The sequence below is a fragment of the Sorex fumeus genome, unplaced genomic scaffold (assembly GCF_029834395.1).
Source record: "Sorex fumeus unplaced genomic scaffold, SorFum_2.1 ptg000081l, whole genome shotgun sequence".
NCBI classification, from domain to species: domain Eukaryota; kingdom Metazoa; phylum Chordata; class Mammalia; order Eulipotyphla; family Soricidae; genus Sorex; species Sorex fumeus.
The window spans coordinates 4,674,857-4,701,041 of NW_026606138.1; the positions used below are offsets into that span (position 1 = coordinate 4,674,857).

At 42.3% G+C, this 26,185-nt stretch overlaps 2 protein-coding genes across 6 annotated transcripts; one reads left to right on the forward strand and one right to left on the reverse strand.

Moving 5' to 3' along the window:
• The first annotated feature begins 471 nt into the window (after positions 1–471).
• Positions 472–5,356, forward strand: LRRC10 (leucine rich repeat containing 10). Of its 5 annotated transcripts, none has more exons than XM_056130786.1 (3): positions 472–1,666; positions 2,075–2,160; positions 3,787–5,356. In XM_056130786.1, the coding sequence occupies exon 1, from the start codon at positions 516–518 to the stop codon at positions 1,356–1,358; it is 843 nt and encodes a 280-aa protein (XP_055986761.1). In that variant the 5' UTR covers positions 472–515; the 3' UTR covers positions 1,359–1,666; positions 2,075–2,160; positions 3,787–5,356. The 5 variants fall into 5 exon arrangements, with proteins under 5 accessions (XP_055986761.1, XP_055986760.1, XP_055986757.1 ...); XM_056130785.1 differs by having other exon boundaries at positions 2,075–2,154; XM_056130782.1 differs by having other exon boundaries at positions 472–2,160.
• CCT2 (chaperonin containing TCP1 subunit 2) lies at positions 4,413–25,546 on the reverse strand. The gene is made up of 16 exons (XM_056130780.1): positions 25,455–25,546; positions 24,712–24,786; positions 24,544–24,609; positions 23,338–23,449; positions 22,805–22,881; positions 22,576–22,688; positions 20,435–20,637; positions 18,110–18,210; positions 17,368–17,495; positions 16,012–16,115; positions 11,526–11,645; positions 10,982–11,110; positions 9,565–9,668; positions 8,772–8,871; positions 7,286–7,427; positions 4,413–4,631 (listed from the first exon to the last, which is right to left on the reverse strand). Exons 1-16 carry the CDS (start codon positions 25,455–25,457, stop codon positions 4,601–4,603), a joined length of 1,608 nt encoding a protein of 535 aa, XP_055986755.1. The 5' UTR covers positions 25,458–25,546; the 3' UTR covers positions 4,413–4,600.
• Between the last annotated feature and the right edge of the window lie 639 nt (positions 25,547–26,185).

Consider the following 26,185-nt stretch of genomic DNA (forward strand, 5'->3'; position numbering starts at 1 on the left):
TGAAGTCACATTAAAGTTATCATGCATCTGTACACAAGAAAAACTAAGCATATATGGAAAATTATATACCTGCAATTACATAATGTCCATGTTGTGATTAAAAAGCAAAATTTTAACAAATTGGTTACCTGCAGTAAAAAGTCTAAAGGACATCCATTTAAATGATTCAGAGTTTTATCACTAGACTGGAGCGGGGGGGTGGGACAGAGGGCAAGGGGGCGCACAGGGGAATGGAAGAACCATGAAGCTATTTTCGGCCTGAAAAAAAATTCGTAGATAAAAAGGAGTGGGCTTAGGTGATTTAAAGCAAGTACGTGAGTCAGAGCTGGCCTGGACACTGTCTGTTGGGCCTGTCACCCAACACTCAAGTTGCTGCCAGGGGCACTGTTCTCTGTTGAAGTGACTGGCTTTTGTCACACCAACTCGTGGTTATAACTGGGAAGGCGGGTAAGGCCTCCGTGCAGTCAGTGGCCTCCTGGTCAGCAGGCTGGGGCTGACCATGTCTCTGGCCCTCCATGGGGAATATCCTCAAGACCATCCTGGCCTTCATCCCTGCAGAACGCTGCCAGAACTACGTGGTGGGAGACCTCCGGGAGATGCCCTCGGACAAGATGGTGGACCTGAGTGGACACCAGCTCCGCCGCTTCCCTGCACACGTGTGCTCTTTCCAGGAACTGGTCAAGCTCTACCTGAGTGACAATCACCTCAACAGCCTGCCTCGGGAGCTGGGGAGGCTGCAGAACCTGCAGATCCTAGCCCTGGACTTCAACAACTTCAAGGCACTCCCCCAGGTGGTCTGTACTTTGAAGCAGCTCTGCATCCTCTACCTGGGCAACAACAAACTCTGCGACCTCCCCCAAGAGCTGAGCATGCTCCAGAACCTGCAGGCCCTATGGGTGGAGGCCAACTGCCTCACCCAGCTGCCAGAGGTTGTTTGTGAGCTGAGCCTCCTTAAGACTCTGCACGCGGGCTCCAATGCCCTGCGCCTGCTGCCAGGCCAGCTCCGGCGCCTCAGGGAGCTGAGGACCATTTGGCTCTCAGGAAACCTGCTGACTGATTTCCCCCCTGTGCTGCTTCACATGCCCTTCCTGGAAGTCATCGATGTGGACCGGAATAGCATTCATTACTTCCCCAGCCTGGCCCATCTGTCAAGTCTGAAGCTGGTCATCTATGACCACAATCCTTGTAAAAATGCACCCAAGGTGGCTAAAGGTGTGCGCCGTGTGGGCAAATGGGCAGAGGAAACACCAGAGCCTGATCCCAGAAAAGCCAAGCGCTCTGCATTGGTCAAGGAGAAAAATCGGGACGCCCAAGCACGCACCCTGCCGCGGCCACTACCATCTCCTCCCAGCTCCTGATCTTCAGCTGTACGTCAAGAGAACCAACCTGTTATCTTCTGGAGACCTATTGGGAAGTATAAAGGTTGTTCTTGGATATTTGGGGCGTCTCTGTCAGTAGGGACTGTCAAGTGAAATGGCCATGAAGAAAAATTTATGGTAGTTTCTCCCAAAGGCAAGTTGTCTTTGTAAGAATGACTTCTTTGCAAGAAAACCAGCCTCACCAAGAAGGCCCTTTCCCATTAAGGGCTTGGTCACTTTGGGGGTCACTTTGGCCTTCTCCACTCATCACCAGTTGCTGGTCCAACACTCATGAGCTCCTCAATAAGGTATTTGTGTTTGTTACAGCTCTTAAAAGTTCTGGGAAACCTGACTCTAGCCCTTTGCAAAATATACTTTCTTACCATATGACCAAAATGGTATGAAAACCCAGGTCACTTAAGAAGTAGTTTTATGTGGCCATTTAATAAGACTCAGAGAAAAAAACCTGCGCAGGCTCAAGAACTCTTTCCTTGCAGTTCAGAAACCACTGAGCAGACCCTTAATGGGAGAGTGCATCCTGATGCTAATCAAGTTACCTTAAAGGGACTTAAATGTTCATGATTTAGGTTGTTTTCCCTAAAAGATCTGAATCAAGGTTCACTTCCAACTGTCCTACCAACTGGTGACACTAGAAATCATCTAGAAAATAGCATCTTCCTTTGGTAATGTGATTTTATTACTAAAATTTACCCTAGTTGAATCTACACTGCCTCCCTGAAACAGAGATCCTGATTCTTCAGTCGATGGAAAGAAACATGTCTGAAACGTATTAAAGGTACAGGTGAGACATTTGTTCACTTGAAACAAGCATTTGAAAATATGAATTGGATTGTGCTCCAAATAGGAAGTTTCTACATCTATAGTTTTTAGTCTGCCCTCTTTTTTGAAGATAATAGGGTGCTTTGATGGTCTATGCTTTTTTTAATCATTTTATAAATATGTAAGTTTTGTTTTTTTCTTCCCTTGAATACACATCTTAATACAAAACTCAAGAAACGGCCATCACTGGGTGACTTAAGGACATAATTTTAAATGCTTGTCTCCTTAGCAAGAACAGTGACATCATTACTGAAAATATTATGCTGAGATTTAGAAGTACTTTGTCAAAAAAGCACCTAAAGTCAATAGTTTGATTTCTAAAACATCACAATGTTTATTCTTATTACAATTATTTCTTGCTAAACCAAAGCTGTATGCCACAATCTCTTCCCACTGAGACTTTCCCATCTTCATCTGAAACCTGTTTAGACTGTCAAATGTATTAATCATTAAATGGTATTTACACACAAATTCTAATATTTAATGCACTGAACTATTTGAAAATCAAGAGAACCAACCCACTATCATCTGGAGACCTACTGGGAAGGATAAAGGTTACTCTCGGATGTTTGGGGCATCTCTATCAGTAAGGACCGTCAAAATGGCCATGAAGAAAAAATTTATGGTAGTTTCTCCCAAAGGCAAGTTGTCTTTGTAAGAATGACTTCTTTGCAAGAAAACCAGCCTCACCAAGAAAGCCCTTTGTAATCCCATTAAGGGCTGGGTCACTTTGGCCTCCTCCACTCACCACCAGTGGCTGGTCCAAGACTCATGAGCTTTTTACTGGGGCTGGAGTGATAGTACAGCAGGTAGGGTGTTTGCCTTGCACACGGCCAACCCAAGTTCAATCTCCGGCATCCCATATGGTCCCCCAAGCACTGCCAGTCTTGAGTGCAGAGCCAGACGGTAACTTCTGAGCATGGCTGGGTGTGACTCAAAAAGGAAAAAAAAAAAAAAAAAAACGAAAATCCTATAATGAAATTTTGAATTTTGGTCTCTCCATAAGGCAGAGGAACCCAGTGAGAATTCCTGTTAAACTTTCTCCTTTTATTTCTTAAACATCCATATATATTTATACTACCGAACTATATTCTCTGTAGCATTCACTTGCTAAAAGCCCAATTAAGTCTAACCATTTCCGGGTAAGCAATAAAACATTTAAGGTGCTTGAAACAACCTGTAAAAAACAACCACTGTAGCACTGTCACTGTAACACTATCCTCCCACTGTTCATCGATTTGCTCAAGTGGACACCAAACATCTCCATTGTGAGACTTGTTACTGTTTTTGGCACATCAAATACACCAGGGGGAGCTTGCCAGGCTCTGCCTTGCCGGAAGGATACTCTTGGTAGCTTGCCGGGCTCTCCGAGAAGGGCGAAGGAATCGAACCTGGGTCGGCCGCGTGCAAGGCAAACGCCCGACCTGCTGTGCTATTGCCCCAGCCCCAACTCCAACTTAGTCCAAAATATTTCCTCATGTGTAACTTTTCCCTCAATGTAGAAACAAAGCATACAAACTAGGGCAGATATCCCACTCTTCTTGAATGGAGAGAATCCTCAGGTAACTGTTCTTTCAATATTTCACAGGTCTGAGACAAAGTAGCCTCCTACCTTCTCCCACCAGTCAAGAAGCAGAGATACCAATCTGCTCCACTGGAGAAGGCTAGAGAAAGCATCACTGCCTCGGGCTGTCCATGGAAATTAATCATAATAAACTAGAGAAATTAACCTAAAAACCACAGGTTTGCAACTACATATATGCAAGGTGAAGCAGGATGATGAGAAGCACACTCATCCCCATATTTACAGGCAGGCCAATACTTGCACTGCTCTAAATGCTTTTCTGGTTTCTGTACCACACTCAGTTCGCTCATCTCAGCTTAAAAATGCTTCTTTCAAAACTTAACAGAAACTATCACGATTTTTTCTCATGTAAAAGTTGTATTTAAGACTATGAAAACAAGCACCAGATTTGTGATACTTTCACTAAACAAAATTTAATGCTTAGAGGTTTATGCTTGAGAATCCTAAGAGTAGGGTATGTTTACCACATTATTTCCTAACTATGTAAGGTCATTAGTTAAGCTATGAACACTGAGAATAAGATTATTCACTTTCATTGCAGTTACAATGGCACGTCACAACAGACATAAGAGCAAATAATTGTTCAAATTTTTATTTAAGCGTAGTATGAGAAATGAACTTTAAACCAACTGAATTTTATGGAAAATGAAACAGCAAATAAATTAGACCTTAGGTAAAATAGAAGGTCAGTTAAATGTTCAAACTAAGGATATAACAGTCACTTTGAAACTTTGATTGCAGTCTCCTTTAAGAGAGCCAAGCTTTTCAAACACAACTTGTTCTTGACTGGTCCAGAGTTTAATCGCATACAGAATGCCTAACAGGGGTGGTGATCAGGAACACGCTTCCTGCAAGGATTAAAAAATATACGCTTAAGAAAAAGCAATGAGGATTATGAAAAACATAAACAAAGGTCTGTATTAAACACAAATTTAGGTAGAATCCTATTTTTATTAAAATCATTTTAACCCAATTCATTTCTTGGATGATTGTGGGGAGGCCACATCTATGCTCAGGGCTTGCTCCTGGGACTACTCCAGGCGAGATGCAGTGTTGGGATCGAACCCTGCCAATTGAGTGCAAGTCAAGCACATCTGTAAGATTTCTCCTGCCCAATAATTCACTTCTGTATTACAAAGACACTTTAACCACAGAATACCCCCTCTACCTCCTCCTACCTTTTGGGAAGTCCCCAACTTCTCATCTAAACAACCTCAAATATATATTCTCTATTAAAGCACCCACTGATATTTTCAACTAATATACATGATAGAAAATTTTACTCAGTCACACTGTTAATTTTCTTTTGGACGGGAGGGGAAGGAGGAACTTTGGGAACCCTATGTGGTATTAGTGATTCACAAAATCCCAGCAGAGAGTCATATGCAAAGTGCCCTAACTCCTATACTGTTACTCCTAACTAAAGTGACAAGATATTGGGGACTCTAAAATATTAATCTCTGAATCATTATTTTAAATACAGGAAAACAAATTTCAATAGGTAAGTATGTAATAGGGTTAAATTGCTAAAAAAAAAAATCAAGACCAACAAACAGAAAGGCCTCATATGTTAGATGTTTAGTGATAAGCAACGAGCTTAAGCAGGCAGAGATGGCTCAAAGGATTGGAGTACATGACTTGCATGCAGGAGGCCCAGGTTCAATCCCCTGGAACTGCATTGTCACTTTCCTGACCCAAAAAAAGAAAGAAGGGGCAGAAAATGTTCAAGCACAACTATCACAGGGTACTGATCTGGAAGTAAATTCTGTGAAGTTCAAAAATTAAAAATAAAAAAGTATTCATATTTGATACCTAAGCCTCGAACAGTGATATGATTAAACTTTAATGTATACTTCGAATGTGGTTAACAGTGTGTGGCTTTCTGTAAAAATTTTTATGGATAGTTTCTGTAGTGTACTCTTGTCCCCAAAACAAAAAACTCAAATTATAGAACTGTATACTTTCTGTCTCTTCAAGCCCGTATTCCCCCTTGAATGTATCTCACTTGCTTGTCCTGTTTCTTTTCTTGCTTATTTCCACTCTGGAGAAGACTGTTTCTCTCTCAAACACATACTTCTTTCTTTCTCTCCCCTCATATTCTTCTAAATGGTTCAATAAAGGCACTCTTGCCCCCCCCCCCCCCCGCAAAAAGGAATTGTATACTTTCTGCACATCTAATCATTATTATTTTCTACTCTTTTTATCCTCATTACCATTTTATTTTGATTTTGGGGCTACACCCAGCAATGCTCAGCAGTTACTCCTGGCTCTGCACTTAGGGGGCTGGCAGTGCTCAGAGGACTATACTGGATGCCAGGGACTGAACCTAAGTTGGCTGCATTCAAGGGAAGCACCCTACCTACTGTACTATCATTCCAGTCCCAGTCATCACCATTTTACTAGTCATGCCAAACACAGTAACAAGTGTCACAATGGAGACATTACTGGGCCTGCTCGAGGAAACCGATGAACAATGGAGAACAATGACAGTGACATTACTGTTTAAGTGTTCCTTGTTCAGTGCTCTGAATCTTTCCAAATTTACTACTGGAATTCGCAAGCACTGTTCTCTTCCTTTCTATTCTTAGGACTTTAAGCAACCTTGTGACTTTATGCATCACATGCAGACTGACAACTCCTAAGTTTTTAACTGCAGCTCTTCCTTCCCCTAGACTCAGAATAGCTAACTATCTTTCCAATAAATGTCTTCACATGTGCAAAACTGAAACTCCATCTTCTCCGCCAGTGTTTTTGCCTACTTTAGTTAACTCATTTTAATATTGATAAAGCTTTGAATTACCAAATTACCCTTATTTTCTTTTTTTTAATACCTTATATCCAACCCAACTCCAATTCTGCTGGTCCTACCATCAAAATAGTTAACACTTTACTTTCACCTCTATCTCCCAACCTAAGCCACCTCTCCCCCTAGCTCCCTGAATCATCACCAACTGACTAAAAAAAACTATACCCAGGACAGAAAATAACTGGAGCTGCCTTACCCTGTAGGGGAAAACCATAGGCCAGAGTGTTCAACAGACTGCGAGCATGCTAAGTCTGGTTTCAGCCTCACGGTCCAAGAGTGCATGCAGAAATGAACTTCAGTCTCTAAGCACAACTAGGGCATACCCCTAAACCAAAAAGGGGGGGGGGGCGCAAGAGAAAAGAAAAACTACCCCTTCCGTATCTTCCTGCACACGATCTCTAGTTCTAAAAATTCTTAAAAAGTCTGGCTCATCATGTGCCCTTTAATCCTGAGAGCTATCCTACCTGCGTCAATAATACCACACACTCCCTATGCCTTTCTGGCTAAAATAGATAGTAGTGGTTACATATTTAGGACAATCTGCATAGTATTTTTTTTTTAAATTTGGGCCAAAAAAGGTATACTTTCTACCAAATACAATGATTGTGTATGTGTGGGTATACACAAAGCCCTATTTTAAAAATTCGGGGTTGACTACCATTCTCTGATGAAGTGGTTTGAACACGGTTATACTACCTTGGTGCTGCTTTAATGATGTTGTCCACACGCAGGATCACCTCTGCAGCCTCAGCTGCACTCAAAAGAACTTGTCGTTTTACTTGAAAACTTTCTGTGATTCCCAGTACTGCCATATCTCCAATGGTGCCTTCCTTCATATCTGAAAAGAAAACATATTTAACTCAATAAACATTTTTAACCAACTAAAGCACCAAATTTCAAATTACCTATAAAGAAATTAGTCCAAAATAAATCAAAGACCCCATTACTTTACTCAGAACACTTTCATCAATTTGTCACAAAAGAAAGCTTTTTCAGGAAGTTGAAACATCAAATGCAAAATATTTGTACTAATGAAAAGCAACTAACGGAATATCTATGCAATTACACTAGAGATCAGAAGTTCACAAACTTATTTGGCCTGCTGCCCCCTCCACCCCCCGCCCCCCCCTTTTAAAGAAAAACACATATGTAGCACTCCCCTAGAAATCTTTTTCCACCTGTTTTTGGGCCACACCCAAAGATGCCTGGGGAACCATGTGAGTTGCTGGATACTGAAACAGGTGGGCCGCAAAGACAAGGTCCGTAACTGCTGTCTTTCTCTCTGTCTCTCTGGCCCCCAAAATCGACCTTCTTTAAGCAAACAAAGAGAAAGTGCTGCCAAATGTAATTGAAACTAATACCGCCCCCCCCCCCCCCCCGTCTTAAATTTGTTCCAGGTACCCTAGGAGAGCAGTACGGCCTCCCCCTCACTGATTACCATGAATTCTGATTCTGAAATATGGGCAGAGAATTTACGCATCATCTGCCCAACCTTTCTTTTTAAAGGAATCCTACTTCATCTGCTCAGAGGCAATTTATTCACTAGCTCTCTCTTGTCTAGTGACAGGAGTGTCTACCTTTTAGGATGCCCTACAATGTCCTGGATAAGTTGTAGAATATCTTAATGTGAACATCTGCCTTTTATGCCACCTTTATTTATCAGAGATTTCTAATCAAAGAACATTTCAGAGCATTTACTGTAAGATTACTATTTACTCTGGGCTTAGGTGTTAGTGTCGGTGATGGGTGGTATTATAAAATTCATACCGATTTCAGAATACAAACACTACTTACGCATTTAAATCCTATATTCATAAAACAAATCAGTCACAAATCTAGTTTAAACAAACTTTTGGCAGTGTTAATAATACAGGCTGGAGAAATACACAGTAGATAAGGCACTTGACTTGCAACGAGGGCAAACCAGGTTGGATGCCCAGTACTATATACAGTTGTAAGCACCTCCAGGAATGATCCCTGAGCAGAGTCAGGAATAAGCCTGAGTACAGTCAGGTGTGGCCAAAAAAGCCACAAACATAAAACTCTGAAACAACATTTTCCTAGAAAATAAAGATTAAAAGTCTTTAACAGGCAAGATTATTATGAGAACTTCCCTTAAAAAAGAACAAACTTTGAAAAGAGTTACTTTTAACAATGTAGGGTTCCCCCACCAGCTTCTTACCCAGTCCAGCAGTAGTATTGCCTTCACTATGGGCAGCTCGGAGTTGTGCCACCAAATCTGCACTATCATAGCCTGCATTGTCGGCTATAATAGTCGGCAACTATGAAGTAAAGAAGACAAACTGTTAACTATTTTGTAAGTAATCAACTTCCTCTTACATAGCATAGCTTCTAAAAATGACATTCTGGAGATGGGAAACAGGTAGTGGAATGCGAGTGGGAGGCCCTGATTTTGATGCCCAACCCTATGCCATCACCCCATCTCCCAGCACCAAGTGTGGCTGTGGTGATCTCAAAGTGCTGCCATGCCCACACCTCCCAATCTACTACTTATTGCTGAGAGGTCCCCAGGCTCCTGAGTACAGAGAAGGTGGTCTTAAATAAAAGTAAAAGCTGTACAAGTGGAAAGAATGTAAACCTTGCTTCCTTTAAATTAAATCTCATAAAGAAGATAATCAGGAAAGAATTTGATAGGTGGGAGCTGGAATGAGATAGTATAGCGGGTAGGGCGTTTGCCCTGCAGCCTGACCCAGCCGGGTTGGATTCCCAGATTCCCATATGGTCCCCCGCAAGGATTAATTCCTGAGTGCATGAACCAGGAGTAACCCCTGTGCATCGCTGGGTGTTGACCCAAAAAGCAAAATAAATAAATAAATAAATAAATGATAGGTGAACCGGTTCTTTTTCTTGAAAGCCAGGGAAATACACATTTCCTGTCCAAGACAGGAAAATTTATTTATTAAAAAACATTCAAGAGACATAAAAGTTATTTTCAGACCATATTTTTAACTTACCATTCTCAGTGCTTTCGCGTAAGACTCCATTGCAACAGCTTCTTTGCCTGGGGTTTTATTGGCTAGCTCTGTCACAGCATGGGCCATCAGCATCTCAGAACAGCCTGGAGAATTAAAATTCAACAGGGCATCATTTTGTCTCCAAGACACTGAATTAATGACTCCCTTTAAGGTATCAAGCACTTAAAAATTAAGATCAAAGGCATTCAAAGTTCCTATTAAATAAACGGGGGCTGGAGTGATAGCACAGCAGGCAGAGTGTTTGCCTTGCACGCAGCCAACCCAGGTTCAATTCCCAGCACTCTATATGGTCCCCTGAGCACCGTCAGAAGTAATTCCTGAGTGCAAAGCCAGGAGTAATCTCTGTGCATCACTAGGTGTGACTCAAAAAGAAAAAAAAAAAATCAACAAACCCAGTTTTTAAAAAAGCTGTATTAAGAATTAAAATACACTGGCCACCCACACACCGGCCCTCTGGCTACTGAACAAGCTACTTAAGTCATGATCCCAGAGACTCAGAAACAAATCTCAGAACCCAGCAGCTTTTGGCAGAAATGCATCTAGACTCTGTATTAGTTTACCAGCCCCAGGCCACCCCAGGTGAAAAAAGGTGCTGACCTACCACCTGTTCCCCCTGGAGGCTTGGGGTCTGCCATCTTCCAGAGGCCAATGGACAGCCAGTTAGGGGCCCACAGTGACGAGACACGCGGGGTCTCATGGGATGGGAGTGAGGCCAGTCCTTTTCTCCTCTGCCCCATTAAGACCCTGAGTCTCTGCCCATGACCGGGCCTTCTGGCTAAGCTTGTTGAAGCAGACTTCAACAAGCTGCTTAAGCCATGATCCCAGAGACTCAGAAACAAATCTCAGAACCCAATGGCTTTGGGCAGAAATTCCTCCAGACTTAATCATTAAAATTTCAGAATTCCAAAATCATGCAGGCGCTTGTGGCTGCGTGACATCATATGCTATTCATAATCAGCAGTAGAAAACAAATAATCTAATATTGCCTTTTTGGCAGATCTGAGTGTTGGGTAAAATCCCAAATAATGTAATTAAAGTAGAGAGAGCAATGTGAAAATCATCTGCCACACAGGCAGGGGGAGGATGTTGGATGGGGGGTATATTGGGGTTTTCTGGTGGTGGAAAATGTGCACTGATGAAGGGATGGGTATTTCATCATTGTATGACCAAGACTTAAACCCGAAAGCTTTGTAACTGCTCTCATGGTGATTCAACAAACAAAATTAAAAAAAAAAAAAAGAATTAAAATATGTTCAGTTCAAGGAATCTGTCATTAGGAGATCCTTCCCATAATCTGGGAGCTTCCCTGCATTCTTTCCTCTTCCTTCCCCTTTCCCTTAGAGTCTTTTCTGAATACGGCTAAGAAAAAAAAGTTCCATTTTTTCCAAATGCTTACCTCCACCATAAACCGTTCTAGTGTCCTTCACGGTCTGGGCAAGAACACAGAGAGCATCATGCAAAGATCTTTCTGCTTCATCTAAAATTTGCTGAGTAGCACCACGCAGAACAATGGTACAAGCCTCACCTAAAATTTTTAAAAAAAGGTTTTATATCACAGTGAAGTGTTCTAAACAAGTTATATTTTTAAAAAGTTTATATTCTAGGGTAAGAGTTATGACATTGTTCTGAAAGCTGGTGTATTTCCCACTATTACATACTCCCTCAATAAGAACTACTATTCATAATTCATAACAGTTCACAGTTAATCACTTTCAAACAGCAATCTGCAGACATATGTGAAAAGTCTGAAAATCACTGTTCTAGAAAATATTATGGAGATGTACTATTTATAAAGATAAAGTTAATATGAGGATGGCTTCAAATTTCATAAGAGTAAGACATATTCTAGTAAATACGTAAATACGTAGTAAATCCATTTCACACGAATAGAACCTAGCAAAGATTTAGGAACCCAATTCAGGATCTACATAATCACTCACCAAGAGCTACCCCAGAAAAGTGAATGAGTTTGTCTTCCCCAATCATGACTTCCTCAATAAGCTTGCAACTTCCAAGCTTCACTAGTTCTGGATGGTCAAAAGTAGAGGCAATTTCACCACCTATGAACACAAATAGGAATTTAACAAACCAACCTAAAATCCATATTTTAACAAAGAGTGTATACCTTGAAATACTTTGCAGAAATTGACCATTTAAATTGCCACAAATGCCCTAATGAAAAATTCTATTACCCCACTTAGAAATAATAAAATTCTAAACAAAAGGACCTCATTTTTTTGTTGTTGTTTAACACACCCTTTAGAAAAATTACTCAATGTCCACCCTGGAAATCTAACTTCTCTTCTCCCCCCCCCTTTTCTTTCTTTTTTGGGCGCAATGCTCAGAGGTGCTCAGGGCTTGCTCCTGGTTCTATGCTCAAGGATGAATCACTCCTGGTTCTGTGTTTAGAGGACCATACGCCGTGAATCTAAACTGGGTCAGCCATGTACAAGATGAAGTACCCTGCTCATTGTATAATCTCCCTGGCCGCAAATCTGTCTTTATTAAGCAAACAGAAAGCAGAAATACAATTGCACCCAGGACTACTACCGTCACCCCAAAATCTTATTAGAAGTCCACACATGGTGTACCACCCACTTTTGAGAAAGAGCGCTCTAAATGATAGCATTTTCTATGATTTTTCACAAAAATTGAGTTTCCATGGGGCGAGGGGCAACACCTAGCTCTGCCTGCACTCAGGATCATTCCTGGTGGGGCTAGGGAGTCCCAGATGCTGGGAAACTAACCCGGGTTGACTATATGTAAGGCAAGAACCTTACTCACTATACTAACTCTCTGGTTCCTAAATTTTTATTTTAAAACCTTTCCTCTAGCTCAACACTGTTTGATTCCCACCATCATAAATTAAAAATACCTCTGGATCAATAAACCTGCTGGGTGATGTTTTATTATGCATGTTTCATTATGTATTATGTATTTTACAATAAACATGTAAGGAAGGCCGTGGTCTTTCAAACTTTGCTAATTTATATCACCAATCTTTATAGCTTAAGTTCCTTTTAGTTATGGTTTACAATTTCCTCAGACTGCTTTGTGTTCTGGATGAGACACATAATAAACAATTAGGTAACAAATTCCCAAAATATTTTTTTTTAAAGAATTATCTCTATCTGCTTAAAAGATATTGAGTGTGGGTCTGTGTGTGTGTATGCGCGCGCACGCACGCGCGCATATGTGTAGCGACAGGGGTAGGGGTAGGGGTATTGAGGGACTGTATGTGGTGCTGGGGATCAAATCAGGGTCAACTGCATGCAAGCAAGCATCTTACCTGCTGTACTTCTCTGCCACCCTAGAAAAAATTACTTGACATTTGCAAGAAACAATTCCGTACACCTGGACAGCAAAGGAGCTAAAGATCTGCAAGGTCAACTTCACTATGTGTGCTCAGTGCAATCACATTCTTCTCTGTATATGTGGCAATCATGTATCAAGTCTTTAATATCAATATAATCCACAAACGGCTATTTTTTAAATTTCTTATGTCGTATCTTTGCGTTGCATTAACAAAAATTATAAAAAATGTCAAGTTTCTTTCTTAAGCTATCACTGAATGCAGTCGCTTTTAACATGCTGACATCAGAGTACCACCAGTGGCTTATACTTGGGTGTCACCTCAGGCAGACTAATAACAGCTAATTCTTGTGGCCAGTATTTCAAATTACACTTTGGTTTGGCACCCACCACCAAAACAGAGCACTATTAACTGCCAGATGGCACAAAACACAAACTGCAGTGTTGGGTGCTAAGTAGTTTTAATTAAAGCGTGTAAATTCACTTTGGAACACTTTATAACACGAAAATGTCTGAGTCAATGAAGATTATGCTTCTCAAATGACTAAAAATAGACTACAAAAGCTACTCTGAGATGAAACCTATTGTACTTTTATTTCTTCCAGTAATTATGTTCCTAAATAAACTCAGTATTACTAGTGGCTTTATCTCTCAAGTCCTACTCTCAATGCTCACTGCCAGACTCCAAACCAACTTTCTAGCCATTTTATTCCCTTTTAAAATCTTTCAAGAAATCGAATAACTTATTTCAGCTTCTCCTAAGACTTCATAAACCATTCCTGGGGCCAAAGAGTACAGAAGGCAGGGCAGGACACCTGCCTTGCATGAGGCCAACTCCAGTTCAATCCCCGGCACCACATAGGATTCCAAGCACTGCCTGGAGTGATCCCTGAATGCAGAGACAGGAGTAAGTCCTGAGAATGGCCAGGTGAGGCCTCCCCACCCTCAAAGTCCTACCTAATATTAAATGTAAATTTTTCCTTAGGTCATTTCTTCACAATCGGGGTGAAGAAATGATCAACAATCTTCAATAATCTTCAATACCTCTATTGAAGATTGCTGGAAAAAGCTATTTATCAACCGTATTACTCAACCGTTTACATTAATTGCTTTCAGAACATTTTTAAAAAGTGAACAAAATGTTTTAAGTAGATGATCCTCTCTTATCTACAGTTAATTACACAATGAAATTTGGTATTGGTGGGGGGGGGTGGAGGGGGGGACCTGAAGATACCAAAGTTACAAAGTTGGTTGCCTTGCAGGTATGAGTGTACAAGCTGGATCTCCAATTCACATGTGCTGATCACAATGCTTGGAGCATACCGCAAGCAAGGTCTGGAAGCCCCCTTGGGGCTAGGTAATACCTTCCAATGAACATAATGTACAAACACTGCTCAACACAACAAAAGGGGGAAAAGGGAAGCTTTCAAGTGATCATTATTACTAAAATGAGGCCATAAAATATAACTCGACACTAAAAATATGCAAAACTGGGTTGGTGACATAGCACAATGGGTAGGGCACTTGCCATGCGTGCAGCCAATACAGGTTTGATTCCTGGCATCCGATATGGTACCCCAAGCACACGGTTCCCCAAGCACTGCCAGGAGTAATCCCTGAGCATTGCTGGTGTGGCCCAAAACAAAAAATATGTAAAACAACAAGATTTTTTCTAAAAAATCCTAATTCAGACCTTGTTCAGAACAGTTGTCCAGTGGCTTTGTAAGAAAAGACCTACTACCCTTCTAAATACAACAGAAAGAAATCAACAGTAATCAAAAGTAATCCATTCTTTCAATTAAAAATATGAAATGTGGAAAACAATATGAAAGATAGGATGGACTTAAGCACAGCGGGAGGGTGTTTATCTTGCATGCAACTGACACAGGTTGGATCCTTAGCACCATGTATGGCTTCTGAGTCCATCAAGAATGATCCCGAAAGCAAAGAAATAGGAATAAGTCCCGATCACCAAAGGATATAGTCCTACTCCCAACAACACAACCCCTCACCTCCCTGCAAAAACAAAACAACAACAACAACAAAAACAGTGACTGAGTATTAATCTCTGACATGTGTCTCTCTCAAACCTCATTATTTTTAATTGAAAGAATGGATTACTTTTGATTACTGTTGATTTCTTTCTATTGTATTTATAAGGGTAGAAGGTCTTTCCTTACAAAGCCTCTGGGCACATTACCCATATGAAAAAAATATACAGTAACTTTAAAAGCAGCACTGGTGACTCCCTTACCAGGCCCAAGTGTTGAACTTTCAGGCCCTTATAGCCAGGACAAGCATGGCTGGCAGTAGCCCTTACACCAACCCCAGTAAGGTCTCCATTGTGAGACTTCTTGTTACTGTGTTTGGCATATTGAATACATCATGGGTTAGCTTGCCAGGCTTTGCCATGCAGGCAAGATACTCTCAGTAGCTTGCCGGGCTATCCAAGAGGGGTGGAGGAATCGAACTCGGGTCGGCCGGGTCTGTCGAGTGTAAGGCAAACATCCTACCCGCTGTGCTGTCGCTCCAGTCCCTCACCCAATGTAAACACACAAAATAATGTAAATATACAAAGTGTTATCACACTTCAGAATGACTGTTTTAAGACCCTTAGAGAGATGTCTCTGTACTGTATGACAGTATGAACGAAGATTCCACATATTATTAGCATGCAATTAATCTGTCAATAAATATTTAAAAGTGCCACTCCTTTTTCTGGAAGAGGGGGGCCACACCTGGCAATGCTTAGGGGTTATTCCTGGCTCATCACTCAGGAATCACTCCCGGCAATGGTCTGCTTGTACACATCAAACCCAGATTCCATCAAATGAGATGCCAGGAATGGAATCTGGGTCTGCTGTGAACAAAGGAAGAGCCTTAGCTACTATACTATCTCCCTGGCCCAGAAATTGCTGACATTTTTCAGGCTTCAGGTTGGCTCAATTAATAGAGTAAAGTCTCAAATGTGATCCCCAGCACAGTTAAGACTATCCTAGTGGAACCGCTGTTTAGAATCCCCAGCACCCTAATAGTGCACTGCAACATAGTGTGGAACTTACACTACAGGAACAAAAAAGGAGAAAAATAGAAATGAGTTCCTTGTTCCCATACCTGTCACAAGAGCTAGACGTTCCACACCTGCAAAATCCGCATGCTCAATAGCCATAACACCAGCAGCACCAAAAAGCTGTTCAGGATAGTTATAAATTAATTGCCTGTAAAGTAGAGAACAATGTCACTTCACAAAATGCATTAGATCCAAAACAATGGACATCTTTTATTCACCAAAGAAATGCAAATCTCTTTTCCTTAATATAAATGTTTGGATCACACCTGACAGCACTTGGGCTATCATTCCTGGTCTGGTGCTTAGGGTTGCTGCCAATGTTACCAGTGGACCATGCAGTGAACATCACCAGTAGACCATGCATGAATCAAATTCATGGCTTGCACTGGAAAGATAGATCAAGGTGCTGGAGCAAATGGCCCAGTTTCAACCCCAGAAACTGTATGGCCCCCAACACTGACATCTGTAATTCCTTCATCCTGAGATAAATACCTGCATGCACTCTAGCCTTTCAAGCAGTCTCCCTCTCTTCCCCAAAAGATACCACTTCTTACCTACACAGTAGAAATTACATATAACACTAGTGAAATTATATATAAGACATGCTATTATTAAAATCAGGCTTATTTTATTGTTGTTGATAAAATAACCAGGATTCATAAACTCTGGAGAACAGTTTAATAGTAATGCATCAAAACCACATCAGACTTTACCATCCTAATCCTCCAGCTAAATTTAGACAGTAAAAACTTCTATAGATGTTAATACAAAACACAACTGCTAATAACACCAATGTACTCAGTTGAGTGTGACTGTCACTGTCCTCCTGTTCTTCATCAATTTGCTCGAGCGGGCCCAGCAGTTGAATGTGTATACCCTAATTTACCAAATTCAAAAAAATTTTAATTTTAGAGGGCTAGAGCCATAATGGTACAGCAGGTAGAGCAGCTGCCCTGCAAGCAGCAAACCCAGATCTGATCTCTGGTAGCCCATATGGTCCACTGAGCACTATCAGAAGTGATTCCTGAGTGCAAAGTTAGAAGTAACTACTGAACATTTTACATGCAAAAAGCAAAGATTTTATTCCCAAAACATGATCCCAACAGCCCCTGAGCACTGTCCTAATGATTAAAAACAAGAACAAAAAAAGTTGGACCAGAGCAACAGAACAGTGCCTGGCAAGCAGCCAACCCAGGTTCAATTCCTGGCATCCTATATGATCCCCCTAGCACCTCCAAGAGTAATTCCTGAGTACAGAGCCCAGAGCAAGTTCTGAGCATCACTAGGTGTGACTCAAAAAAGCAGTATACCTATATATCTACAAAAAAGTTCTCATACATCAACTAGCATTTTATATATATATATATATATATATATATATATTAGCTAAGCACACAGACCTGTTAATAAAGCAGTTTATCCCATGCTTAAGAATACGTTCAACTTTATCCTTCATTTTTTCCTTTTCTGCATGCTCAATTTCAGCAACCTTAGCTGTAGAATCAACTCTTACCCGGGAACCAAATATCTGAAATAAAGAACAGGATGAAAACAGCATCAGTTTCATTCTCAGAGTACATGTAACCATCTGTGTGTGTGTATACACACACACACACTAGACGTATATATATATAAAAAAATATGAAGTGTACATGAGTAGGTGCTGGATAGCGTGGGAAGAAGGGGAGGGTTAAGGCACTTGCCCTGCAAGCAGCTGTTCCCAATTTGATCCCTTGTAATAGATATGGTCCCATGAACAGTGCCAAGAGTAAGCCCTGAATGCAGGGCCAGGTGTGGCCCAACAAACCCAACCACAGCAAAAAAGAGTAGGGGCTGGAGCAATAGCACAGTGGGTAGGGCATTTGCCTTGCACACAGCCAACCTGGGTTCGAGTCCCAGCATCCCATATGCCCCCTGAGCACTGCAGGGGTAATTTCTGAGTGCAAAGCCAGGAGTGACCCCTGAGCATCACCAGGTGTGACCCAAAACGCAAAAAAAAAAAATAAATTAAAATAAAATTAAAAAGCTAAGAGTATGTTTGTGCTTATATAAGACACACAATATTCTAAGCTTTTTAGTGAATCCAATTCCCTGACCTTATAGCAGCTAGCAACCAAACTGCAAAAAATATACTCAACATACCTTTATTTTGTCTGTATCCATACCAGTATTTGCAATGAGAATTTTAGCATTTTCAATTCGCTTTGGTTGATTTACTCCAATTTTTTTATCCAACAGAAAGCCTGTAACATAAAGATAAGATTGTATCTACAAGGTATCTTTAGAGGTCTGCTTTATCTAATTCTTTTTTCAAAGTCCAGTTCTCCAAGCTCAGAGAACCCAACACTAGTGCAGTCTGCTTTCAATAGCCCACAAAAGAGAAAATAAGCTGTGGATATTCCAAGATTCAGACACACACACACACAGAATGCTTATTACTGAATTTTTTTTTTTGGCTTTTTATGTCACACCTGGCAATACTCTGGGGTTATTCCTGGATCTGCACCCAGGAATTACTCCTGAAGGTGTTCATATGGGATGCCAGAGATCGAACCTGGGCCCACCACATGCAAGGCAAACGCTCTACCTGCTGTACTATCACCCTGGCCCCTTAACTTTTTGAAAAACAGGTTAACAACAAAGTAAAAAAGTTACAAACAAGTTAGACAAAACCAATCCCCATTCAAGTACCTGCCTATAGGCTACATATGTAAACCTTATTACTCAACAATAGCTATTTATCCATAAATAGTGTGACAGAATTGGTACTTACCAGATCCTGTTGACTTGAACCCTACCTACAACACTGCCTTTCCCAATTCTTTTAAATGGAAATATGACCTATCTTACAAAATCACTACCAGCTTGGGTTTTCTGCCCTTTTCCACTAAACCTAAGTCTGAACCACTAGGTCAGCATTATATGAAATAAATAAAATTTCTATTAAAATGCCTAGCATAGAGCAGACATTCAAGAATGGTGACCATATCCTTGTTTTAATTATCTTTCCATCTCACCAGTCCTCAGAAATGCTACCAACCCCTCGCATATAAATTCAATCATCAATATTTCCACTGGGTTCAATCCCTGGCACCCCATATGATCCCAAGCCCACCGGAGTGATCCCTGAGCAGGTAAGAGTAGAGGCTGGAGCAATAGCACAGCGGGTAGGGTGTTTGCCTTGTACTCGGCCAACCCGGGTTCGATTCCCAACACCCCATATGGCCCGGAGTCCTGAAGACAAGATGCTGAGTACTAGAAGTTCGGAAGTACTTCTGAAGTCCAGAGTACTTCCAGATGTACCCCAAAATTACCCCCCCGAAAAAAAACCCTGGATTTTTCACAATCGTTACTCCCCTAAAACAGAATGACAAGCAACAAAACCTAACTACAAATCTACAAATCACTGGTAATGCAAAAACTAGAAGTACAACTACTCCTTTTCCCTTCTCCACACTTTTGAACAGCCATTTTATAAAAACGCAATGTAGAGATACTTAGGAAAATTCACAATGAACACTACCCTTACTGTTTTTCAAATACAGTACACTTTTTCAAATGCTGTCAAGGAAAGAGCTGTTGCTGAAATTCATTTAGCACTCTGAGAACACTTAAAAATAAATCCTCAACACCTGCCCCCCCCCCAAGGGGCCAGAGTGATAGCACAGCGGGTAGGGCGTTTGCCTTGCACACAGCCGACCCGGGTTCGATCCCCAGCACTCCATATGGGGAAATGGCGAAACAGAAACCGGGCCCCAGTCCGTTTATCTCTCTCCTCCCCAGCGTCATCTGATCTCTCCCTTTATGGCACAATTGTACTCATCATTTTGGTCACAGTCCCCGTCATCAGAGCTCCATCACCCTAGTCTCCTTGTGGACCTCAAAGTCCTCTCCTCTGTTATCCTCTTCTTTGTCTCATCGGGGTCTCACAGTCCTCTACTTCCAGTCATTGTCGTCATCTGGTTCTCCTTCTTGTCTTGAATGTCTCATCATCGACTTTCTAGTTCTCAACGTCTAGTTCTCAGTGTCTAGACTTCAGCATCTAGTTTTCAGCATCTTGTCTTCAGCATCTAGTCCCCCAACATCTAGTTTCCCCAAGTACCACCAGGAGTGATTCCCGGGTGCAGAGCCAAGAGTAACTTTTGAGCATCGCTGGGTGTGACCAAAAAAAAAAAAAACCACCACCTGCCAACTAAGTTTGACTTAACCTATACTGTTCTTGGAGAACATATGAAAAAAATGAAATGCTATCTGAGAATAGCTGATTTCAAGACAAACAACTACAGTAGCTTTAGCAAAGACAAACAAATAAAAATGACAAAAATGGTTCCAATAACTTGTACCCCACCAAAGTGGCAAACTACCAAAAAATTTGCAATTTTCATTGTTTTCATAGAGTTCTGGCTAATGACAGTATTTAATATTCAACATCTAATCAAATGTTATTTTCCCATCTCTGATACATACCTTCATCTAAGTAGGAATCTGCCAGACTTCCTCCAAGCTTCTTGATGACATGAATTGCCTCCAGATTCCCAGAGCCTTTCAGTCTGAGAACAGCTTCCACAGCTAACTTTGTAAAGTGATCTTTGTGGTGCGTAAGAAGTTTTGAGGATAATGTTGTTCCAGCAATGTTCATTAAATCTTGGCGAAATTTAACTTCATCAGAACTAAAAAAAAAGAAACCAAAAGAAAAAAAAAAACCCTCATCATACTTGTTCTTTTTAAGTTTCTCAAAAAATATCAACCCTACTTTACTCAGAGACACATTTGTCAGTAGAAAACTTTACCCAAGCCAGTCACATGAAAGGAATTTCTCAATAATAAACAAGAGGAGGGACTGGAACGATAGCATAGCAGGTAGGGCGTTTGCCTTGCATGCAGTTGATTCCCAGCATCCCATATGGTCCCCCGAACAAAAAGACTTTGCCCAGAAAGTCTTAGTTTGATCCCTGAAAAACTACAGATGAACCCTTCTCAGCAGAGCCAGGAGTAGCAACTAAGCACTGTGGGGTATGACCCAAAATTCCCTCCTCTTCCCTTAAACATCTGTCACTGTCCTCCCGTTGTTCATCGATTTGCTCGAGCGGGCCCAGTAACGTCTCCATCATGAGACTTGTTGTTCCTGTGTTTGGCATATCAAATACGTCACAGGTAGCTTGCCAGGCTCTGCCGTGCGGGTGAGATACTCTCGGTAGCTTGCCGGGCTCTCCGGAAGGGGTGGAGGAATCAAACTCGGGTTGGCCATGTTGGCCACTTGCAAGGCAAACGCCCTACTGCTGTGCTATCGCTCCAGCCCCACCTTAAACATACCACCAAGAAATACAATTAGGTTAATTTTTCCCCACCAAAGTGGAAAACTATTTCCCAAAAAAAAATAAAATAAAAACCCCGAAGTTTTCAAAGAGTATTGTAATACAGCTAGTAGGAGTATAAATTAGTGAATTTGGGGCTGGAATATTGCTAAATGGTAGTGACGCATAAGGACCTGGGTTTAAACCTTAGAACTCAAATATTTGGAAGGTAATTTGCAAATAAAAATGCCTTTAAAGCACTCATATTTTTGGAGCCAACAATTAAGCATCTCAAAATTGCCGGGCTTTTGTTGTTGTTCTGGGGCCACACCTAGCAATCAATGCTCAGGGATTATTCCTGGTGGTGCTAGGGGTCCATATAAGATGCCAGGGATCAAAGCTGGGCCGCCACATGCAAGGCAAACACCGCACTCACTATACTATCTCTCCAGCTCCAGGATCTCAAAACTTTTAGCTCGTGTGTTACATTTAAAAAGTTGCAATATGCACACCACAGATAAACATTATGTGAGACCCCAAATCATCACTTAATATAAATGGGAGAGGGAAAAAAAAAGTCCTAGAAGTTGTCAAAGAAAAAATCTGAAATTACATGCAATCATATAACTGAGCACACCCCTATATAACACCTATCACGCAGAAAAAACTGGCACCCAAAAATATGTCTCTTAAATAAAAAAAATCCCTGGGGCTGGAGAGATAGCACAGCAGGTAGGGTGTTTGCCTTGCACGCAGCAGACCTGGGTTCAATTCCCAGCATCCCATATGGTCCCCTGAGCACCGCCAGGAGTAACTCTTGAGTGCAGAGCCAAGAGTAATCCCTGTGCATCCTCAGGTGTGACCCAAAAAGCCAAAAAAAAAAAAAATCCCTTCTACACAATGACACTATTTACTGTGTCATTTACATATATTACAGTATAGGCGAAAAGCTGGAAACTACAATTTTAATGACTATCTCTAGAGAATAATTTAAGATTTGTTGTTGGGTAGGTTGTGGCAGCAGGCTCAAGTTTTGCATGCCATTCCCTTGTCTCTAAGCCAGTATTTTTCAACTTCAGGACGTATATAATCCTTGTGGTTCTCTGGGATATTCCAAGGTTCCAACCAGGCACAGATGAAAACTACTAAAATGGGGATCATTACATAAGATTAGGGGAGCAGATAGTAGGACAGGGAAGGAAGCAAAACTGGAAGTGGCCATGGTTCAAAGAAGACTGAAAACACTAGACTTTCTGCAATGAACATTTGAAAAGCTAACGAATGCCTAAAATGGCAGTGTTCAGGTTTACCAACCCATGATCAACTGCAGAGGCCAACAGAGCCTTTCGTGCTGCCTTGGTGGCTTCTCTCCAACCTGAAATGATGGTCTGTGGATGAATCTTTCTTGCAATTAAAGTTTCTGCTTCCTATTAACAGAGTGGAAAAGATTCATTAACAGTAAAGACACAGAAAAGACGATCACTTTAAATACTCAAAACCACGGTGAAAAGCAAATGAAACAATGTTAAAGTTGCTGACATACCCTCAGTAATTCTGCGGCTAGAACAGTGACAGAGGTTGTGCCATCACCAACTTCATCATCCTGAACTCTTGACATATCTAGAATAAAGTTAATAACTTGTATACATTTAATTCTGCTTTTAAAATTAGCTTTCTGTTGCTAATTTTCCAAACATACCCAAATTCTAATCTAAATCTCATTTGTTTCCTCCAAGAAGAATTCTGACAGCCTTCAAAACATTTGGTCTGAAGTGCAATAGTTTAATCACAAATAATATAGAGCCACAGAGATAGTACAGCCAGTACGGTGCTTGCTTTGTGTGTGACCGACCCAGTTTTTATCTCTGGCACACGGGGTCCCCAAGCACCAGTAGGAGTGATCCTTGAGTGCAGAACCAGGAGTAAACCCTTAGTGCTGCCAGGTATGGCCCAAATAACCAAATAAAAACAAAATAAATTATATTCCAGAAACTGTAGTCTAACAATGACAATTTTTGACAAATCAAAAGACTGTCAACACAACCTATTAAAAATGTTTTCAAACTTCAGACTCACCAACTAGAACTTTAGCTGCTGGATTGTCAATACCAATGTTTTTCAGAATTGTTGCACCATCATTGGTCACCATAAGAGAGGCATCTCGTCCACTGCTTAACAGAATTTTGTCCTAAGAAGGAATATATCTAGTTTAAGAGAAGTTTGTTCTAGCACAGCAAAGGCTTTATAGCATATACGAGTCTCAGGTTCAATCCCAGGCTGTACTGGTACCATGAGCACCACTGGGTGTGACCCAAAAATAAAAAAGTTCATCTTGGTGTACACTCATTACTAATATATTACTAATGTGTCAATTCAAAATTTTTTCATGTAAATAACCCACAAACTTTAGCAGTGACCCCTAAAAAAAAAGAGAAACATGACTAAAAAGATAGTTATAATAACCAAAAATAAAGAGCAAAATATGGTTCAGGACACATGCCTTTCATGTATGAGGTCCTCGGTTTGGGTAAATCATCAGTATGGGCACACGGGTGCACATAACACATACATAAAGAGATCTCTGGGCTGGACAGATAGATAGCTCAGTACAGAGAGTACATGCTTCTTATGGGAGCCCCTAAGTACTGTTTGCTGCATCACACGCATATAGTTTTTAAAAGCCAGTCAGAGAAAACGTACCTATAAACAGCATCAAATAAAACAATGTCATAATGAAAAATGTGTATGATGTGTCACTGTCACCTCGAACAGGCCCAGTAACGTCTCCATTGTGACAATTGTTACTGTGTTTGGCATATCAAATATGTCATGGGGACCTTGCCAGGATTTGCCCTGAGGGCGAGATACTCTCACTAGCTTGCCGAGCTCTCTGAGAAGCAGCGGAGGAACCAAACTCGGGTTGTCCATGTTGGCCGCTTGCAAGACAAACACCCTACCCGCTGTGCTATCACTCCAGCCTGTATGACATGTAATATGTAAAATGCAAACTTCCTTATAGGGATATAGAGAGGAAGACAATTGGGCACAGTGGCCGAAAAAGAATAGCCCTGGAGGCAGAAATGTGGCTCAATGGTAGAGCACCACAAAAGTATCAAACACTACAGCCCTTAGGGATCCTCTCACAGTTAAGAGGAGTGTGTGCATATCTAATCTGTACAGTTCCGTTTCAAAGACTTGAAAAGCACTCAGACATGTATTAGCTACAATTCCACAAACAGGCCCTAGAGCAGTTTGAAAACATAAAATCTCCGTGCTCCTTACCATGCCCTTGGGTCCCAAAGTGCTCTTCACCAAGTCTCCAATAGCAATGGCACCAATGAAAGAAGACTGGGGCAAAAAAAAAAAAATTGGAACAGTCAAAACAAATCAACGACAGCTCTAACCCCATTACACCCAGCTGAGCCGCGAGAATGAGTGAGGAGGGCTCACCAGGCGCGCTGTCTCTGCTCTCTCTTCATCCGCTCCAGCCTTGAAGATGTTAACGGGTGCCAGGGAGAGGGACGCCTGGAGAGAGCAAAACCACGTTACCCGGAGTGTTGAACGCACCGGCCGGGGCGCTCGTCCCCGCTACCCCCCACCCCGCGATGGTTAGGAACTGCGCCGGGAGAGCATAAGGCCCTTTCCCAACCCCCGATGCAGCCCATCAGACGGCCGGTCAGTGACGGGCGGCACCGGGGTTTAGGGGAGGGGGTTGCTGAGGGGTGTCCAGGCAGGCTAACTGCCCTTTAGGCCAGCGCGGGCGGGGAGGCCGGGGTGGGGGGAGGGAATAGAGTGGGGATCGGGGGGTCGCGGTCCGCTCCCATCTTCGCCCGCGCCCGCTCCCTACGCCCCGCCGGAAAGGGCGGGCCCAGCGTGGCCGCCCAGCCCCGAGCTCTAGAAATTTCTTCCCGGGGGGCTAAGTCCCGACGCCGGGAGCCCGCAGCGGGCGAGGGTGACGCCGGTGGGTCGCCGCCGCGCCCTCCCCCGTGACGTGGTCCGCACCCCGAGTCCGCGGCCACCCTCGCCTGGAGGCTCCACCGGCGGGCGCCACAGGCCACACGCCGCGGCCCGCGCCATGTGCGGCGGCCCCGGGGACCGACCCAGGGCGGCCACCGCGCCGTGGGGCACCGGCGAGAGAACCCGGGGGGCGCGCCACGACCGAGCCTCTGACAGGCGGGCACTGGGGCGCTTACCATAGTTCCGCCGAGCTCGACACGCACGCCGATTCCCTCACAGCTCGTGCCCGGACCGGAGGGAAGAGAAGCCGGAAGTGACGCCACACGCTCGCCGCCAGGGGCGGGGCCTCGGCCCGCGAGCGGCTCCCGGTTGGCGCCGCCCGCGAGGGTGGAAAGCGGGGTGAAATTTTAAGTGGCAAAAGGCGCTACGGAAATGCTGTCAATCTTCCTGCAGGGGCGGGGTCTAGGCTCAGGCTCCGCCCCCTACCCGTCCCTGGAGCTCGACGCCAGAGAGGGAGAAAGGCGCAGAGGAACAAAAGAGCCGCCGCGCCCCTAATGGTTGCCATGGCAACGAGATTCACGTAACCCGCCCTTCTCCCCCACACCCCCCTCCCGTCCCGTTTATTATTTCTTAATTATTGTCTTTAAAAATTTTGCTTTCAAGCGCCACAGATGCGAGTTCAAAGTTTTGTGTTACTAATAATGAAAGTCATTCACTTCCTCTTTCCACAGAGGCATACACTTTTAACTTTTCCATGCTTTTTGGTTTTTTTAATTGCCATCATAATCTTCAAATATTTTTGTTGCAATCTTTTTATATCCACAATTATTTTTATTGCAATCTAATATTTTATTAACGTAGATACCTAAGCAGTATGTGTACATATATATATATATATTTTTTTTTTTTTTTGCTTTTTGGGTCACATTCGGTGATGCACAGGGTTGCTCTTGGCTTTGCACTCAGG

What these genes read in the sequence shown, in the direction of transcription:
- LRRC10 (XM_056130782.1), top strand. Translation starts at nt 516, where the DNA reads ATGGGGAATATCCTCAAGACCATCCTGGCCTTCATCCCTGCAGAACGC.
- CCT2 (XM_056130780.1), bottom strand. An exon ending in GCCTCTGCAGTTGATCATGG is followed by an intron (nt 20,638 to 22,575) that starts GTTGGTAAACCT and finishes CTTTTTTTTTAG; the next exon opens with TTCTGATGAAGTTAAATTTC. An exon ending in TAGAACGGTTTATGGTGGAG is followed by an intron (nt 9,669 to 10,981) that starts GTAAGCATTTGG and finishes TTAATTCTCCAG; the next exon opens with GCTGTTCTGAGATGCTGATG.